At 44.5% G+C, this 19,407-nt stretch overlaps 1 protein-coding gene across 1 annotated transcript in view; it reads right to left on the reverse strand.

Moving 5' to 3' along the window:
* VIT (vitrin) overlaps positions 1-19,407 on the reverse strand; it is a 60,390-nt gene that overhangs the window by 11,834 nt on the left and 29,149 nt on the right. The window contains exons 6-13 of the mRNA XM_054195823.1: positions 15,804-15,881; positions 12,893-12,973; positions 10,898-11,104; positions 10,211-10,261; positions 5,437-5,475; positions 5,279-5,335; positions 4,542-4,604; positions 897-944 (exon numbers count right to left, since the gene is read on the reverse strand). Of these exons, the coding sequence (XP_054051798.1) occupies positions 897-944; positions 4,542-4,604; positions 5,279-5,335; positions 5,437-5,475; positions 10,211-10,261; positions 10,898-11,104; positions 12,893-12,973; positions 15,804-15,881 (624 nt within the window). The remainder of the gene's footprint in view (positions 1-896; positions 945-4,541; positions 4,605-5,278; positions 5,336-5,436; positions 5,476-10,210; positions 10,262-10,897; positions 11,105-12,892; positions 12,974-15,803; positions 15,882-19,407) is intronic.

Raw genomic sequence — 19,407 nt, forward strand, 5'->3', positions numbered from 1 at the left:
TGGGTCGTGCTGCTCCTCGCAGCCGGTGCAAGGATTAGTCACGCCTCAGCTTTGAAGTAAGCAGATTGTTCAAGGGAATGGTCTTTACAAGGGCCACCAGCACAGCCCTCTCTAGCAACGAAACCAGTGATGCAAAAGACATCTTATATTGGATGGTCCAGCCCCTCGTAAGAGAGAGAGCACCCTGCCATGAATTGGCCTGTAGTTTGTGTAGTCTGCTTTAAATCTTCCCGAGGAAAGGGATCCCTTAAATATTGAACATGTAGAATCTGCAGTTGGTAGCTGCTCCTGATTAAGAGTTGTACAAGTCTTGGTCTTGTTGCTACTTGAGCCTGCTACAAGGGTAGGGTTTTTTGTTCCCTCACTCATCAGTAATTATAAAGATGTTGTCACCTCCATATGGTCAGTTTTTGAGGCTAAAATGTCAGAAAATCTCAACGATGCTCACTATTCTTTACGCTCGGCTTAAACTCTCCTTTTCTTATCTGAATGTCTTTCTTAAGTACATTGACATCAGAATAACCTGTCATCTTCTTCACTGATTGCAGCTCTAGACTGTGACTCCAACTGTGGCATTCCCAAAATACCTTCTTATTTACAAATGGATTTCAGTAGCTAGAACCCCTTTCCTGCAGCGTAGCTGCCAGCTCTTTCCAGAGCTTATCTGTTCTGCTCCTGCTTTAGGCAGGAACTTGAGACTGATGCAAGCACAGGATAATTTTAGCTACTAAGATGTAAACGACATACCTCATTTATAATTTTAAATACTGTAATTACTCCTTAAAATGAGATTGTTATCAGCAGTGTCATGGGCCTGATGAACAGATATAGCTTTTCCCATGTGTGATGGAAACCCATTATTCCCAAACTAGTTACTGGATGCTTTAAATATTTACCTGTGTCAAAAAGGCTCAATCCAGGTTTCCACAAGTCTGTTTCCATTGCTTTCACACATGAAAGAGAAGAAAAATTATTACTGAAAATAATGGAATTACTAGAGATTACAAAGTTCTGACTCAATTTAGAAAGGTCAATTCGTGCAATGAACTATCAGTAACAACTAAGAGCTGAAGAAATCAGTAAACCTGAACAACCTCTATGTGCACATTTCAAACTGTATTTAGGAGCCTCATATCACTGCCTTCAGAGCACTGATCTTTTTTTATGAGTTTAAATACACCCTTAGGTCTGTTTTGGTCTTGGTCCTCTAATTTGCATTGATACGGAGGCAAGAATACTGACTTCAGTATACTTTTGCTTGGCTTAGATTGTTTTCCACTGAAAATCTGAAAGTACCTCTCATCTACAGATTTCTCTACCTTTTGATTTCTCTACCTTCTCTACCTTGCCTTCTGAAGAGCCTTCCCAAAAAGTGATGTTTTACTAGGGGTTATAGCCCAATGAAAGCTGCCCTTGCAGTTGACTAGGACAAGAACAGTACAAGGAGACTTGGTGAGACCCTTGACCCCTCACAGACCATCTCCACGTTTGTACAGGGTGGTTGACAAAGACATGTATCTCAGGCCTATTGAATCCATACCGCTTACCGTGCCTGAGTTTCCCTGCTCAGACCAGCAGCTGGTGTACTCTTGACTGGAGCCAGTGGGTGAACCACAATGTAGGTCTGGAGAAAGTGATGGGCTTGCCAGTGTCCTCCAGTCTAGTGAGAGCACTGACCTTGTTCTGAGGTTGCCATCCCAGAGAGGAGCGATCAGCTCCTCTTTTGGGAGGGAGACCTGTTTCTTGAGGCAGATGGCTGAGTAAGGTGTGTGGTCTCCCTTAGGGTAGGGGGAACAGTGTTATGTTTTCCCCCTTCCCTCCTTATGCTGAGCACTGCTTAGACACCCTATGAAGAATCTAAAAACTGAGGAAAGCAAAGGACTGAGAAGTCAGTCATGATACACACAGAAGTTTTGCTGTGATTTTGTTTTGGAGGAGAAGTAGGGTGAAGGAAGGGCAGCTCTGGGTAGCGGGGAAGGAAACAGGAGGAAAGACAGGAGGAATATTCCTAGTTTATCATCCGCCTGGGCAGAGTTGTTTGCCAGAATTTTGTAGATCCCTCCTCAGAGTCATGAGGAAACAGCAGTGACTGGAGCTAGGGGTGCTGGTTGCAGAGCAGGAGGATCCTATCCATGGAGAAGAGCTGGTGCTCTTTTGTTACCAGAGTGGCCAATGCATCTCCTGAATGCTGTCACTGAGAAGAACAACAGACTTCAGTGAAACCAGCCTATGAGTAGATAATCTCAAAAGGTGTGCTTCACGACACCATCACAACTCTTCAGTATAATTGTCTTGAAAAAAATTCTGGGATAAGTGAGTATGGGATTTCAAGAGAGTTAAGGGCATTGTCAAGAGCTTGGAAGAGTTGGGACCTTCTGAAGAGAAGCTGTGCAGGCAACTGGTGTGTTGGGGAGGGTGTTTTCCCAGCACACCCTTTTGCTAACCTGGGCCGATGAGAGGAAGTTCCTCGACAGCCTGGCCAAACCCACAGAACTGATCGCTGCTGTTTGCAGAGCAGCATGCACACGCTTGCTAGGATCAAGAAAAACAACTCTCCTTTCCAAGGAGGCAAGGAGTTGTTCAGAATTTCCCTTTGATCGTTAGAAAAATTGGCGACATCAGAAAGAACACATCAGAGCTGCCAAAACCTGGGCTGAAAAAGAGATCAGGGCTCATCGGGAATACAGCAAGTATGTGTTTGTGGGTTTTTCCCTGCTTGTTCTGCGATGGAGAAAACAGAATCATTCATGATGGAAAATTTGTGCTTTGTAATCACCTTCTGGAGGGGACCTTAAGGTGCCTTAAGCAATTAGGTGGGGTCAAACTCTGACTTTGATTTAAACAAGACTCAGCACTGTGTTCCCCTCCTTCTCCATCAAAGATTTGGCTAGCCAGCACTTCCTTTGGTCCAGATGTTAGGGCTCTTCCCATTTCAGCCCTGCTGGGAAGGCACGGCGGTCACCACAGGCCATCCCTGCCCTATATGTGGTCTTCTAATTAGTGCATTGCCATGACTGGCATGTTTACAGACAACATATTTGCTCTGCTTTTCTGCACAGGCAAATATTGCCCTCCTGTTTCCTCTCTGGATTCTGACAAGGGCAAAGGGAGTCAGGGGAGCACAAAACCTGTGAGATTAGAGAAAAGAGAAATAGCTGTGACATCAGTATGGACAAAAAGATATGAGAAAGACAAACATGGGTGGAAACCAGAGAGAAGAGGAGACTGAAACAAGGAGGAGAGATACAGAAGTGAGTAAACAGAATAAATCTTAGGAGGAGGAGGTGTGTATCCATTTTAAATATGCTGCAACTAGGTCAACTACAAATTCTCATTTTGATGGGGAGATTGCTGGGTAAACTTACTTGGCTGGTATTATGCAGAAAGTCCTACTGCATAATAACATCCTTTAACCTCAACATCAATGACCACTTTGCTCTCTCCTGTTGCAATGTTCCTCCTGTGCTTCCCAGCTCGCACCAAAGCCCTTGGAGCCCCGGGGGCACCCTCAGGCTCTGTGGCCTCTCCCTCCCCAGGGGGTTTGGCTGTCTCTGCTCGAGGTCACCTCCACCGCAGCACAGCTCTGTCACCCTGGCACAGGCGTGGGGGCCAGGGCTGTCTGTGAGAAGGGGCTGTGGGAAGAATTCATGGGGGCCTCCACCCGTACTGCTCAGGGACAGCATGGAAGCACAAGGAGAAAAGCCTTTTCTCCTTGCATCTGTGCCTAGACTTGTGCCTTGCTATCCTGATCCTGACCTCGCCTTGCTGCTCTGGTGTCCTGCCTCAGTTGGTCACACCTGCCTCACCATGGGGGACTTGCCTGGCAGCCTGGGCTGTCGGCTGGCCCTGGGTACCACCACTGGACCCGCTCTGCTCTTCTTGTTGGAGCTCTGTGGGTCTGCGGCCCTTGTTGGTGAGGGGCAGCCCAGCTGCCGTCCCTCACCCCGCTCTGGCTGCTCCTGGACAAAATCCATCTCTGAGAAACTCTGCTGTCCCATCAAGGGAGATCTAGTGCTTGTATGAGCACCGAGTGCTCTGGAGCCCTGGGAAGCTGTCGGTGGCCTTGCAGAATGCCTGCTGATGGGGCTGCTTGCTGGTGAAAGATGGTGAATTTAACAGCCAGGGAGGAAGGCAAGTACAGGTGATGTTTCTACCCTCAGTATTAAAGGCAACCTCTATGGTCAGAATCAGCCTGGAGGCTCCTGGGAGCAACAGGAACAGAAGATTTAGCTCAATAGCCGACCTGATGGGCTGCACAGAGCTGTGTTTTTGTTTCTCGTTTTGACTAACAAATAAGGAAAATGGCAAACACTGCGGTAGATGTTGATTCCCACGGCCTGAAACAACAGCTCGCCAGTGACCGAGCTGTCCTATGCCTTTCACATTCAGGAAGCTGCTAGTTGGCATTCAGTGTGTGAGGCTTGCCCTGGTCCTCCTCCAGGACACACAAAAACCGATTTGCCGTACTGCTTGAGGGCTAATTTTGGGTTGCTAAAACTATGAAAGAGAGCAGAAAATCTGCTGTTAGCAATCTTGCTCACCCAGGTGGGCTGGAGAGCCGGCAGCCCTCCGGAAGGCAGCAACAGGCTCTTGGCGCTGAATACCTGCGTGATCCGACAAAGAGGCGAGAGGTTAGACGCCAGGAGACGAGGAGAGAGAAGCACAATCGCAGGGGATGTGATGGCCCACCCCGAACTCTCTTTCTGCACATATTTTCAAACCAAATGGAAAAGGAAGATGGAAACTATGGATTTTTTTAAAAAAAAAAAAAAAAAAAAAAAAAAGAGAGAATTTAAAAGCTGAAAGAGGTTGACAGAAGCAGAAGAGTTTCAATGTTAGTAGGTGCTGCATGGTGCAGCTATTCACCGGTGCACTGGAACAACTGGTAGTGAGTCCTGAGACGCTGATCACGCTCAGGGCCTGGAAACTGAAAACATGTGTCTCCTCTCAGGGTTAGACCTTCATCCCCCAAACTTAAACAGACACAAAGTTCCCCTCTTGTTTTGCAACTGCAATTGTTATAAAAGACCTTTATAATCGGTTTTAGAATACTATTTGGAGAACAAATCTGAGTTTAATTATTCCTGTTTCTGTTTTTTTTTCTTTCAAAAGTTACACTATTGTCATGAGATAACCAGTGTGATATCTGCTCTCGCGGCATCCTGCTACGAACGTGGTTAGGAGTGAAAAACAGCGCATCTTACTGCATGACTCAGTAGATGTGAGTGGTGGAACTAGCTACAGGGAGGAGTTAGAGAAGGGATTGTAATACTTTTACCTGTATTGGATCGTAAGATACTCCTGTTACTTGCAGATGTGGAAGACCCCCTGAATGCTTTGAAAATGTTATATAGGTTAGTACGTGGGACTTAAACATAAGGTTTTCTAGTATTTTAGCATTACAAATCTACTAGTTATTATTAATTTAAGACATACCTGTATTCTGTCCTCTTCCCTGTGCAGCCTGAACCTGTCCTAAATAGACATCAAAATGGAAAGGTGTGATTTATACCATTTTTCATTCAGGACTGGCTTTTTCACTGAGTCTCATTTTATAGCTGTCAGAGTTAATGGTTCATATATAGAGAGTTTTCATTCGTATACTTTCTCAGAAGTTAACTGTATGTTTTAAGCTTGCTTAAAAAAAGGATTGCCTTGCTCTGTCTCTCATATAGGTCAGTCTAGTTGACATTCCCTTCAGTTATGAGTATGACTTGTACAGGTCTCTGGTCTGCATTTAAAAGGTTTGTAGTTACTGCTGTGATTTTCTTTCCTTTATAACTTTCCTTCTCTCACTCACACTGGTTATCTATGTTTGTTCCTATTTCAGTACTATCCAATCGTGCTGGTTGTGAGAGGAAAGTTAAAAAAAGCCCAACCCCAAACCAACCCCCCAGACCAGATACTACTCTTTCTGCAGAGAGTGAGTGGATACAAACAAGCAGGCAGACTGTAAATAATGAGACAATGACAAAAATAATGTGGGAGAATTCATGTGTCTGAAATGTCTTCACCACTGTCTACACAAAAGGCTTTTTTTTTAAGGTGATGGGGTTATTAAATTCCCATTGTTCAACAATACTAAAGGCTCAAAGCATTTGCAGACGAAAAACATGTCTTTAATCATGCCTTTCATTTCATTAATTATTCTTAAGAAGCTTGTTAACAAACTTATCCTTTAACAAGCCTTTATTCATTAGTTTTCCCAGAAAGATTAATTCCAAAGCCTGGTGAAATCAGTGGGAATGTTCTAGCTGACCCCTGTGAACACTGGACAAGGGCCCATGAGATTTTTTAATTTTTTTATCAATAAGATATCATAAATGAAACCATTTTGAATGGTTGTCTCAGAAAACAGGAATTGCTGCTCCCTGGGAACTTGATATTGCAAAATTAGGTGACAGCAAATAGCTTGTGTTTGACCCAAGCTCGAACCTTCACAGGCCACTGGAAGCCCTTTGATGGGATTTCTAGGAGCTGTTCTGAGAGACTTTGTACAAACTCCAGATGCCAAAGAGATCCTGTTTAAGGAAATAACAGGCTCATCTGCCAAAACTGGCAAAGCTTTTAAACCCTGTAAACTTGGAGCTCTGGCTCCAGATGGACCACAGCTAGCCCAGGCTGAGTTTTCAGGCTGTGGTGGGGAAAGTCTGTCTGTGCAGTAGTGTTGGATGGGGTTGTGCAGGGCATGCTTTCCACATGGGAGATCGGTACGTGCCAAAGAGGTGGAAGAAAATTAACTCTGAGCGTGAGAGCTCACCTTGTTTCATGTTTACCACAACTGAGCTAAAATGTGTATATAACACTCTTTACAAGGTCGGTAGAAACAGAGTACGAGAGGGTAAGAGATCGGCTCTGTGTCAGAAGTATCTTATGCCACTTTTTAAACGAATTAACCCTACCCTCAACACCCATGTTAGCAATGTGGATTTCTCTCTGTGCTGGGCTTTGGGGCTGTTTCCTCCTGCTGTACCTTCCAAAGGTGTGTTACCACCATCCCTGCAGTAAGCTGGTTTCTGCCATGCCTTTGCTGGCTGGGGCAAATGTGGTGGTGGTAGAGGGGAAAAGGTTGGAATTGCACTTCCATGGTCTGCAAGGCTTGTTCTTCCTTCAAATCTGAGATGCCGGTGAGCATGTGGCATGTGAATGTGTGTTTATTAAAGCAGAGCTCTGTGCAGGCTGAAGGCTGGGGCAGGACTAGGAGAAGTCTGTAACAAATGGGGGATGGACTGTCACCAGGTGAATCCCAAAAACTGCATCAGAAATGAAAGCAATGGAGTAGAGAAACTCTGGTTGGGAGCAAGTCCTGTAGTGAGCAGGGAGGTGTGGAGGCAGTGAAGTTCTCCCTAGTGCCAGGATGGAGCCCTTACCCAGGGCTTCAGGAAGCCCTGAAGGCCCTTCAGGCCACCCTGAAGCCCAGATGGCCAGGCACTGCTGGAGAAGAGCTTCCAATGCTTTCCCTAGCACTTATGCTACTGTTGTCTCCCCAGACTTTTGTTTTTTTTCTTTTTACTACCATAATAAGTCGCAGCTGGGGATGAAAGCGTGCAGTGGTGGGCAGCGCCCAGCTTGGAGTCCCTGCCTGAGAAGAGTTGCAACCACTGAACCGAGCTGGGCACAGGGTGCAGGGTAGCACCTTGCCTGAGGCTGCCCAGGCACTTGCTGCCTGACGCTTGGTTGCCAGCGCGGTGCCCCAGCGTGGCACTGAGGATCGTGACACGCCTTGTGACTGCAGTGGTCGCAGAAGCACTGGATTTATTCCCAATCCTCATCTAGGGCCCGAGCAGCTGTGCAAGAAAGGATCACTTGAAGAGCTGGGATAGGAGAGGGCAAGTGAGTTCGTGGCCCTTGGGAGGAGTGTGCTTTGGTGACTGCTGATGGAAAGAGGCAGAAGCTGTCATTGTACCCCAGAGCATGGCTGAACTTAAAGTTGTTCCCAGAGCAGGAGAGAGAGTTTGCATCCACTTTCAAAGCCCGCTGCCATTGCTGCTTCCCCCTTGGGATTGTCCTTTTCCACATCCTGCACTGATGAAGTGCTGCACTTGCTGGTAGGGCAGATAAGAATAAGCTGTCAAATGCCGTGCTAATCACATCAGTGGTTTTTCATTTAGCAGTTTTGCCACATCAAGTCTTTGGAGCAGGGGTCCTGCGATGGAGCAGAGCCTCAGATTTTTTTCCTGTTTCTGTATCTTTGACAAAGAGAACATAAAAGGGAGAGAACAACAAGAGCTAGGAGGGAGGAGTTTTGTCCCTCCTCTAGTGCTCTAATCTGCTTTTCTTTTGCCCCTGTGAACTTTTGCCAGTACCAGTGGCTGGAAATGGAAACGCTGGGGCTAACAGCAGCCACAGCTGTGCTCATTCTGACTGCTCTATTTCAAGGCTATTTACTTTTGAGGTGTTTTTTGCAGGCGAACTACCAATGCCCTGTGAGATGTAGATCTGTGAGTCCCAGTGAGCCAAGGTGGACAGGAGAACATTTGATTCTGTCCGGTCAAGCCAAACTCTGGTTAAGGCCAACGGCATCATCAGAAACTCTAGCCTGAATAATAGGAGTCCTAAAGGCTCCTCAGACAGTGAAAACTGATAAACTGCTTTGTGTATGGTCATTGTTTCAAATAATTATTCAAATATACTTATACTTTCTGTATTTTATTTTTTTCTTAGCCAGTTCTTCTCTTTTAGAATCAAGAAGAGATCAGGAGAATTCAGGAAGCCAGATACCAAGTGCAGACATGCTGGATATGGTCCTGGAAATGAAGTCTGAGAAATCAGAGGTAGGTCTCCACCACTCTTCCAGCTCACAACAACCTGTCCCTAAGTCTCACTTTAATCTTTTGGGAGTTAATTTATATGTAGAACTTCAGTAAAGAAAATTGTGAAGAAACATGGATCCGAATTGCAAGGAAGTGACCATTGAAAGGCTTGAAAAAGTGAGTGCTCTTTTTTCATTTTTTTTTTTTTTTTTGACTAAAGGTTTGGTCTTATTAAAGACGAATACAACCTCCCCACTGGTTTCAGTGCTGCCAGAACTTTACCCTCAATAGGCATCTCTCACTGGCTGGGGAACCTCAAGCAGAGTTTCCTAATTGCTAGTAAAGACAATAATGGCCTCTTCTGTGCTTAGCCTGTGGGAATAGGAAATAGAAAAGAGAGCAACAAGCAGCACCAGGTTTACAGGCACATTAGGTACCAAATGATGCAGATTCCCACTGAATTTAATCCCCTTTGGATTGTGTTGGCACTTGTGTAAATCCTGCCATACACATACCTGCGCATTTGACTCAATAAGCTTAACCCCTACAACCCCCGCACTTATTCTGGGATCGCAGCTAAATTTGACTTAATGATGCTTTCCTTCAAGACCTGAATTACCCAAAAGCTACCTGCCCTGCCATGTGCTTGGCTCTGCATTACTCGGCAGCAGGGATGGCCGCAGTTACATATGTGAGAGCAAAGCTGACCTCCGGGCACTCAGAAATAGCGACAGGGCATAAAACTTAATGATGGCCCAGCTCCGTTTTCACTCAAAAGCAATCATATCCCCATGCTCAGAAACTTGCAAAGAGTTGAAAACACTCTCCTTTGCTTGACCGCACAGCTGAGCAATTCCACATTGTATGGGAAAATGCCTTTAAATACTTGCATTGCAGGCTGTGGGCTGGAATGGGAGCCGGCTGCTGGATTGAGATGCAGAGCTCCGAGCAGCCGCCACTCTGCTGTCAATAACACGAGTGGCATGCCAGGAATAACATCACATTTACGCCAGGCTCAGAACCACAGCCTGAGGTTTTCGAAAGAGCATTGGTTTAACGTAAGTTCGCATTTCAGAGCTCTCAGCCCTAAGTTTAGATGGCTGTGCAACGCTCCGCATCATGTATCTTACAACAAAATCAAGTCTCCCTTTGAGACCGTAGGACAGAACGAAGCAGTAGGAAAATACAAGTCAAACAGCACAAGCTTTGTGTCAAGTGTTGCGAAACCCAGCATTTGTCAAGGCTGGAATGTGCAGATATTCACTAGAAAGGCTTCCCCAGAGCCGTTGGGTGATCAGCGTCTTTGACATTCAGGCCAAGCGACTGTTTTTCAGTTTAAATCCAGACTTGGATTCAGTCATTGAGTTTGCTGAGGCTTGAAAGGTTATTGAATCATTGGTGCCTTAAAATACACTGTACTGCATGCCTTGTGGCACATAGTTCTTCACCATACTTACTTGATGCTGCAGCTACCACAGATGCGTATGCTGGGTGGACACTGCTGGAACCTAAAAATAAGAGATTATAATTTTCAGCTATTGAAGCAAATAACCCAGTGTTAATGAATAAGAATAAACAGAGAAGGAAAGGTTAAGGAAAACGAGGTGGGCAAAAATCATATGAGAATTCCTTCACAGTGTTTTCATCTTTAAAATACAAAAGCTGTGACAAAAGATATATTACAACTTTCATTCATTGAAAGTTACCACAAAATTAATTCTAAAATGAGTCTTAACCTATTTGTTGAACTCTCAGTCCAGACAGGTGATTCAAAGAACTATTTTTTGACACCTATATCTGAAAATCGTGACAGCATTTGGGAATGGAGAGCTTACACCCACACAAATCAGTTTATATGCCAGTATATTAAATGTGAAGATAAAGACTAGCCATAAATTTACTGCAGATGAACTCTCATATTTTTGTGAGAGACACTGATTTTTTATGTGTCTCAAAGGCACAACTCTAACTCCAGTGCATCTGCTGGAATTAATTTTTTTTTAATCCACTCCTAATATTTCTACATTGAATTACTGAATTCATGATTCACAAATCCTGGTATATTCAGCTGCATGTCTTGTTCCTTAAATTTCAGGAAAGCTGTAGGTCTGGACGTGAGCAGTTCAAACATCCATGCTACTGACCTATATCTCTGACCCTATGCGGTCCGGGTCGAGTCTTGGCTGCAGCTGCGACTGTTGTGCTTCTGGTTGTTGCAGGTGTTGTGGTTGGCTTTGGCATTGTGGTGGAAGGATCCGTTGTGGTGGTCGTTGGTGTTGGGGTTGTGGTGGCCATTTGTGTAGCTGGTGTTGGCACTGGGGACGTCTGATACTCTTTGCGGACCGCATCCCCTGTAGGAACATTGACAGGATCACTGCAGCTGGATGTGTGACACACATAGAAGCATCAGGAATAGCGCTCACTGTTTAAGGTGATCCAGACACTGATGTTGTCCTCAGTATGTCTACCAGCGTCCTTATCTGTAAAGCCATTAGTGCCTTCGTTGCTGTGGATGGTGTGGGATGTGGAGCACATGCCTGTGCTCTGCACACCCTCCGCTCTCCAGAGGGTGCGGACAACAGCCTGTTGTAGCCTTAGTGTTTCCCCTATGCTTTCTCTGCTCTGACCAGGAGCACCTATCAACCCAACAGATGTCTCAGACCTGTGAAATGGTTGAACCAGCCAGTTGCAGTCTCCGGTTTGCCATCATCTTTTCTCAGCATAATTAAGCATTTAGAAAGTCCGTATAAATGGAAATCAACTGCCATCTGGAAGTAAAAGATGGCCATTCTGAGTCACAGACCAGAACAAAACATGCATTGCCCACCACAGCACTGAAATGCTTTTGGCGAAAAGACAATTTTCAGGCAACAGTGTGCTGGGGAGCGGGTCAGAGCCAGAGCAGGGAGCATTAGGGCTTCAGCTGAGGGGAGCCAGGGAGAGCACCACCTGGGAGGTGCTGATTTCATCTAACTTTGACTCATCTCACAGTTGCTACTACTTTTAAAATGTTTCATCTGTTGTGAGAACAGTGACAATTCTAGTTGCAAAATTTACATCCTAAATATCCTTATACAAAATTGTTAACATGCTTACAGCTCTTTCAAATCATCGCCTTGAAAAAGAGCCTTCACCGTTATCTTCTCCATCTATCTACCAAAAACTGCCCTAAAATATATTCTGTGTTCACCTCAGCCTTGTTCCTCTCCTGCCGGCCCATATCCCTGGGGATGGCCTGACACCCTGTCTACACTGAAAGGGAACGGTGTGCAGACTATTCATTGCTGCACAGCACAAGCTTTTATTTTATTGCTGGATGTTCTCCTTTTGGAAAGCACCATCATGAAACTGTCTGGTGGATTAATTACCACCTAATGCTAGCCAGTGAAAAACTCAGATCTCGGACAGTTTTAATGGGATAATGCTGAAAGAGAGCTCAGAAGAAAAACAAAGCAACTCAGCTGAAAAAAAATCAGTATGAATGGCTCTCTTTGGGCTGATCTGCTCCACGTTGCTGCGCTAAAAGAAAGAAGGCAGAGGGCACAGTGAAGTCGTCTTCTGTGATCTGGTGCCACTGGAGTGGGGGAGCAGGCACATCGGCCAGATTTATACCCCAGGCTGCAAGGAGCAAGGAGGTAACACTACTAGCAGAAAACCCAAGGAAGCAGCAGAGTAAGAGCAGAGAAAAGATGTTGCCTTGGTGCCTGTTGGCTGGGTTTCTGGTGGAGCCTTTAACACAAGAGGAGAGCTCTCGAGGGCTAGCTGCTCCCAATGCTCCTGCAGGCAGGGTGCCCATCTCCCTCACAGCATCTTTGAAGGGTTCGCAGGGCACATGCCCTGCATAGGAAATTGCCAAGAGCTGTAACGCAGGCTTTTGAAGTTCACGGCACCTGAACTCTGAAGTTCATGGCAACTGGACAACCAAAGCGCAGGCAGAAATTAAACTGCAAGGCTGCCCTCTCTCCTCTGAATTGGCGCATGCCCTTCAAGCACCACTGCAGGCGCTTGTGCAATGGGGTAGGTTTGTCGAGTTTGTCGAGGAAGAGGTTGTAGAGAGGGGGCTGGATGGGGAGGAAAGCTGCAGGAAGCTTAGACTGGGAGGGATACCTTAAAAGAGCACCAAGATCCCCAACGCGTACCTTGTTCTGATGCTTTTTCTGATGCATTAGCGGTATCTGCACTCTTCGTAGCTTTTAGGTCTTGCTCTGGCTTTTTAGGCTCTGCAGCAAAATTAAGCACATTAGGAAATGCAGCTCTGGAAGAAAAGAATTTTAAGTCTCCTATTTAGACATTATCAGTCCCCAAAGGAAGGCATCCCATCACCTGGCGTTAGGTAGGTCAGTCAGTCCAATCAGAGCTTTCTCACCAGGCGAGAAAAAGTGATGGCTGGGTGCCTCTGGAAAGTAGTCACCTCGTATTTTTGGTGCCAAATTTAGTCATTTTTATTGCCCCAAAGCTCCTGCCAATGTCAATAGAATTTCTGAAGTGAGCAATAAATACGGGGTTTTACCACTCATAAACCAATACTCATAAGATTAATGCCTCGTTGTAGATTTTTCCTCTGAGTAGCAGTGTGTCCTGAGAACCAGTGTCACGGTGTGTGTGTAGGGTGTTTGGGGAATGCCAGATAACATACAATATTTCAATCGCTAGTTCACATTCAGAGGAGTTCTTTCTTGCCCGACATTGTCAGATCACCATGGGACTAAATCCAGAATGCCATGAACTGGCTTTGAAGGAAAAGGAAGATTTTTCTGGTCCTTTTTTTTCTTCTGAGACCCAAAGTCATCGAAGTACTTGGAACATTTATTACAGTTCATTTACTGCCTCCCTGAAAAAGAATCTGCCTCTGCTTTTATGTCTGATTTGTAGACTGAAGGATTTTGATCTTCCATATTTTTCTCTTCTCTAGCTATTTTAGCAACATTTGAGAAATTACTCCTAAAAAAATTGTATTATTTTTTAAAACAACAGCTTTTGATTGATTTTAACCAGCTGTGAGTAGTTACAATTGTGGGAAGGTTTTTCTTGCTGCGCCCAGCATTTGGGCAGCACTGTAACCACCAGCAGCATTTAAGGAGATGTCAGTTACTATGAATCTCCAGCATCCCTGGCATGAGGACCAAAATTGCATCTCTGGCAGCTCATCTGGTGTGAAGCAGGATTTTTCACTAATCTAGCAGCAAGTGAGTTTAATCCTCAAAGGGCTGCCTTTACCTCTTACAGATAATGGGTTTAAGTATCCAAGTGTGCAACGTGGTCTCTGTAATTTAAATCAGCAGAAAAAGGTAGCTTTTTAAAAATGAAGAAAGTAGTAGGATATCCTCTATCGCAAGATGGCTCCAGCACCATGTTACAGAGATTTTTATCTTAAGAACAAGCTGTTTCTAGCAGAGTACAGCTGAGATTGCTGGACTGAGGTGCCAGGGCTAAGGAGGGCTGACAGGGCCAAGCGGGGCTCATGGAAGATGGATTGTGACCACCAGATATCTTTGCTACCTTTGGCACAGGGCTGGGCAAAGAAAGGCGGTGGCGTCCTCCAGCACTGAGCTTGATGCAACAGTCATTATTTGCCCCTTTGATCATCCTGGGTTTTCTCTGCGTGAATGCACAGCCTTTGTTGCTAGGATAATAACATTTTCATTCGCACTGTTTGATTCGAGAACGAAGTGAAGGAAACCGCTTGCGTCCTTTGTTTGCTGCAGGAGCAGTCTCCTGGTAGCTTGTTTGCATGCCTGAGATGTGGCTTGGTGACGCTCCCCATCCCTATACTGATTCTCACATAACGTGGGTTTTAGCACTGGTGGAAGAAATTGTTGCTTGCAGCCTGCTGAGCTCTGCTGTGAGATGTTTGGGCTGATACTTCACATGTAGGTACATTTGGAAATGAGTTGTGGTATTAGCAACTGTTTCCTAGAAAAAGCCAAAATTTCTAAAGTACTGCCTCCCTTCTAGCAAAGCATATTTGAGGCAGTAATTTCTGCGTACCTGTTCAAGACACATATATAAATCTGTACCTCTCTGATTGTAAATGCAAAGGTATTGGAAACTGAAGGCATGGCTTTGAGTGATGCATATTCCGTCTGAACAGCTACAGCGTTCAGATGAAAACGCACCTATGTGCAAGTAAAAGCCTAAAGATGAGGAAAGAGCTCTTTACTTTGCTTCCATGGACCAAACAATAATGGGCAGGAGAAGAGCAGGACTCCACGTAACCCCTGGGTGGCTTTGGATGGACGCACCCACTGACAGGCATTTGACTTCATGGAGAAGACACAGCACATTTTGTTATATCACGTCTCACAGAGGATAAGCTCAGGAAGGCTCAGGCCCAGCAAACAGCAAAAGATCTGTGTTAGGGAAGTATATACAATGAGACGTTCATTTTGGTTTTGTTCACACCCCCAAGGAAGAGTCTGAACATTACACAGTTGTTACAGGAGGCACAAACAAGTGTAATTTCAAGTGACGGAGGCACTTCACATACACTTGAATACCAGCTACCACCTGGTGTAAGACTTATCAAAAACCTCTGAAAACAACTAAAATTTTTAAACTGAGTTGAGTCTTATGGTTTAGGGTGTTGACTAAAAAGGTTATACAGAGTAGCTCCCTATCATATCATCCTTAGCTAAAGCTGCAGTGCATTGCCATTTCTGTCATTAGTATTATATTATTATTTATTACTATATTCTCAACACTGAATATCCCAAAAGATAACATGAAAAGCATTAGGGGAAAGTCAACATGTAAGACCTCAAATGCTTTTACGTAATCAGTATGACATCATACTCCCTAACAGATTTAAAGCAAGGGGGAAACTACTTGGGAACAAAAATCTGTGAAACATGGTATGATCAAAAAATAGGAATTGTCTGGGATAATTTCCATGTGCTTAACGTAAACAAATATCATGAGGGATTTGGATGAGATACCAAGAGAGACATTAATTTCTGACTCTGAATAATTATATCTTTGTATTACGCAACTGGGAAGCTGCACCAGATAGTTGTGAATGAATATAAGGGAAAGTCAGTCTTAATTACTTGCCTGATTTAACAGCTGTGCTTTTTGAAGAAGAATATTCAAGAGTTGATGGGTATGTCACACCTTTTCTTGGCTTGCCCTCTACAAAAAAATCATTGGACAGCATCACAAAATATTCTAAATTTTCTTGCAACAAAACTCCCATCTAACAAACATGTTCAGAATCAGGCCCTGCTTCTTTACTGCCCGAGTAATTTTCTTGAGGATTTCTTTCATCTGATGGTAGAAGCTCAAAACCGTGCCACTAAAAATACCAATGCCTAAATCCACTACCATAAAAAAAAAAAAAAAAAAAAAAAAAAAAGAAAAGAAAAAAGAAAACATGAAAACACAGTCCTGGGAACGATTGGAAGAGGTCAGTTAGTCCATTCCTTTGCTCTCAAATGGTGTTAAGCATAAGGGGACCATTCCTGAAGGACATCTGTATAACCTGTACTTAAACCCACAGCCACCCTAGGCAGCCTTTTCTAGTGCCCAACTATGCAGTTGAGGTAGAAAGCATGTTTGATGTGGGATTCATTTTGTCACGGACACGGCATTCTTCTCTGACCTCACTTCTGCAACATGCCATTTCTGGCAACAGTCTTTTGCAGTAATAATAGTGAGAGAAGGCTGTGCTTGTGTGGGGGAACATAGAGTACCTATATTTAGATCTAAAATGAGGGCCCTGTCTTAAAACAATGAGGTACATTTCCCAGTTAAGCTTTAAACCACAGATCTTTTTAGTGCCGCACCGGATGCCATCTGTATCAGTACATATGGCCATGCAACTCCATCTCTTCGGGCAGTTTTTGTACTCCTAAGGCACATCTATATCACTGGCAGAAAAGTGTTGCAGAGAAGCACCGTGTGGGGAGGACTGCTCTGGCCTCTAGGAGCTGAAAGCAACTTATCTGTACCAGCTTGGACATGGTGGATGTAGGACTTGTAGACGCCCCCCCCCCAGTGACTCTCTACAAGACGCTGTGCTGTGTCATGTGTCTGGACCACCTCAGGTGAGACCTACCTCCACCTCCTGCAACCCTGAGTCATGGCGGTGATGCTAGGTTTGCTTTCCTTTGTTCAGATGGTGGATTCTTTTAAAAGTTATATATGGCATTGCGAGCATGTCAGTTGTCATCCTGGGTGGTTAATCCAGAGACCAACAGCACTGAACAGAATTAGCTGCTACAGACTGAGCCATGCCTGGGAACTGGGGGCTATTTTGCCCATGGTGGCACACAAAGAAGGGTATGTGCGAGACAAACTGGTCCTGTATGTGCAGGGATGATCATGGAGCTGGAGAGGCATTGTCCTTTTCATGTCTCTAGCTCATTTGTTTTACTCCTCTCTGAAATTTTAGATGTCATTAAGAAATCCTAGATGAAGACGTTAGTTTGAGTTACTAATGAGGCAATAATGTAAGGCGCTATTCCCTTTCTCATTTACAGTGGTATATACTCAGGGCAGCTGCAATGAAGTCAACAGAGATCCACCAAAGACCAGAGCTGGCAAGTTAGCATGCCAGGACAAGCTGGGAAGAGCTTCCTCCTTGCCCTCGGGTCTCTCACAGAAGCTGGCCTAAATGAAGGATGGCAGGTCTTCACTTCTCCCCAAGCTAGAACCAGGATCAGGAGCCAAGCACAACTAGGGAGCTCTTCTGCCAATTTGGTAGAAAGATGGAAATGTTATAGGATTGCAGATGATTTCTAAATGCATTTCTCTATCCCCAACAGAGGCAGAGTTGTTAGGTATGAGTGGTTGCTACACAGATGCAGCAATAGCGTAATCTTCTGATCTTAATTTAGAATCTTTCTGTGCTAATATGACTTAATGCAAACCTGAAGCACAGTGCTGTGCAAATAAACTAGCTGGGGAGGCTGGCTGCTCCTGGACTCTGGGGTTTTTGATCAACAGCAACTTGCATCCCATTTGTGACCGAGAGGTAGGTCTGAGGCCTGACCTGAATGTAGCCCTGCTGTCTGGAGCGATGGTAATATGTCCTTTCCACTGTCTGGAAAAAGTTACATCTGGGTTGGAGTTTGCTTAACATACTTAAAAATGGTTTTACGTATGGGCTGAAAACCTCAACTCTGGCCGTTGAAGTACAAGCTATGGTGTGGTGGCCGCTCACCCTCTCACGCCTGTTTGTGACTAGCAAACCCAGAGGTTTAGGACTCTGTTTTCTTAACCCACTAGCTGCAAAACTCCCACTAAACTGAATGGAGTCATTCAACTGAGTGCCAAGGCATTTCAGTGCTTGAAAGTGAATACCAGTGCATTTGCATACCTCCTGGTGTGCTGGCAGCTTCAGTCCCAGGGGACAGATCCCGTCCCCCTCTGCCCCTAAATCACACCACTTCATTGCCTGGCTCCCCCGAGGATTCCTCTTCTGTGCTCTTTTGTGTGCCTGCTCATTCACAATTTAAACATCACAAACTCTTGGTGACGATATCCTAACTAGGAATAAACTGTTGACACGTTCCCAGGGTACAGTGTCGCATACGGGTCTAGTCTGCTGAAAGGGGATTCAGCTGGAGGATAAGGGACTCAGTTCAAACTCTAAAGCTGTCCTGAAATTAATGCCTTAGGTGACTTTGTATTTTTATTGGAGAATGCTTTATGCAGCTCTGTCTTTTTATGACTCATGATTGTAAAAAAACCCCACAAACCCGATGCATCTCTTTTTGAGAATGAAATCTGTCTGCATTCAGCCTCAGGCTGCTAAAATGAATACAGCACCCTTCCTGGGGTTTTAGTCTTCTAAAGTTCTCTCTAAAATTCTAATATTTCCGCATTTTCAGTAGGTATAGTGAGAGTTTTCTTCCTATTTATATATGAAATACGATATGATACGTGTTATATGGAATCATAGACTCATCTATGTTGGAAGGGACCTTTAAGATCATGGAGTCCAACCATCAACCTAACACTGACAAAACCACCGCTAAACCATGTCCGTAAGCACCATGTCTACCGGTCTTTTAAATACCTCCAGGGATGATAATGTTAGATTTATGCTTGAGCTAGTTTATAAACTAAGCAGTTTCACTGCTGTCAGTGACAGCAATCAGCATGTGTAAAATTAAGCCCATGAGGGACAAATCTCGCCGTGCCTACACATGCCCGGAGTTCTCATCATCTCCTCTTACATGTGCTTGTAACTTTCTCTTGTATCTTCTTTTATAGTGTCTCATTAATTAAGAATAAAGATTTGCTACTATAAATCAAAAATTCCTACATTTTTATGGGATAACAACTGCTGAAGTAAAAAAGAAATCTTATTTCCCATTTATGTACCAGAATTACAATGCGCTGTTTGTTGGGGAAAAAACAGCAACAAGTGCAAGTAGCAATTCAGCTATTCCAGGAAATTCCTACTCATCCAAAATAAATCCTTGTCGTAATGTGATGTACCCATGGCAGAATGCTGTAAAAAGTGCATCCAAATATATTAATGCAAACTCCAGATGACAGTTCATTCTGAGACCTCTTTTGCTGTCCACAGATTTTCACATGAAAAGAACATTTCTTTATTTTCAGTGGCTGTTCAGTTGCTTGAGCTGTTGAATTTTCCAGGAATGATGTAGTTAACTAACATCAATTGGTTGTGTCTATCCTAAACCTT

Source organism: Rissa tridactyla, chromosome 3 (assembly GCF_028500815.1).
Source record: "Rissa tridactyla isolate bRisTri1 chromosome 3, bRisTri1.patW.cur.20221130, whole genome shotgun sequence".
NCBI classification, from domain to species: domain Eukaryota; kingdom Metazoa; phylum Chordata; class Aves; order Charadriiformes; family Laridae; genus Rissa; species Rissa tridactyla.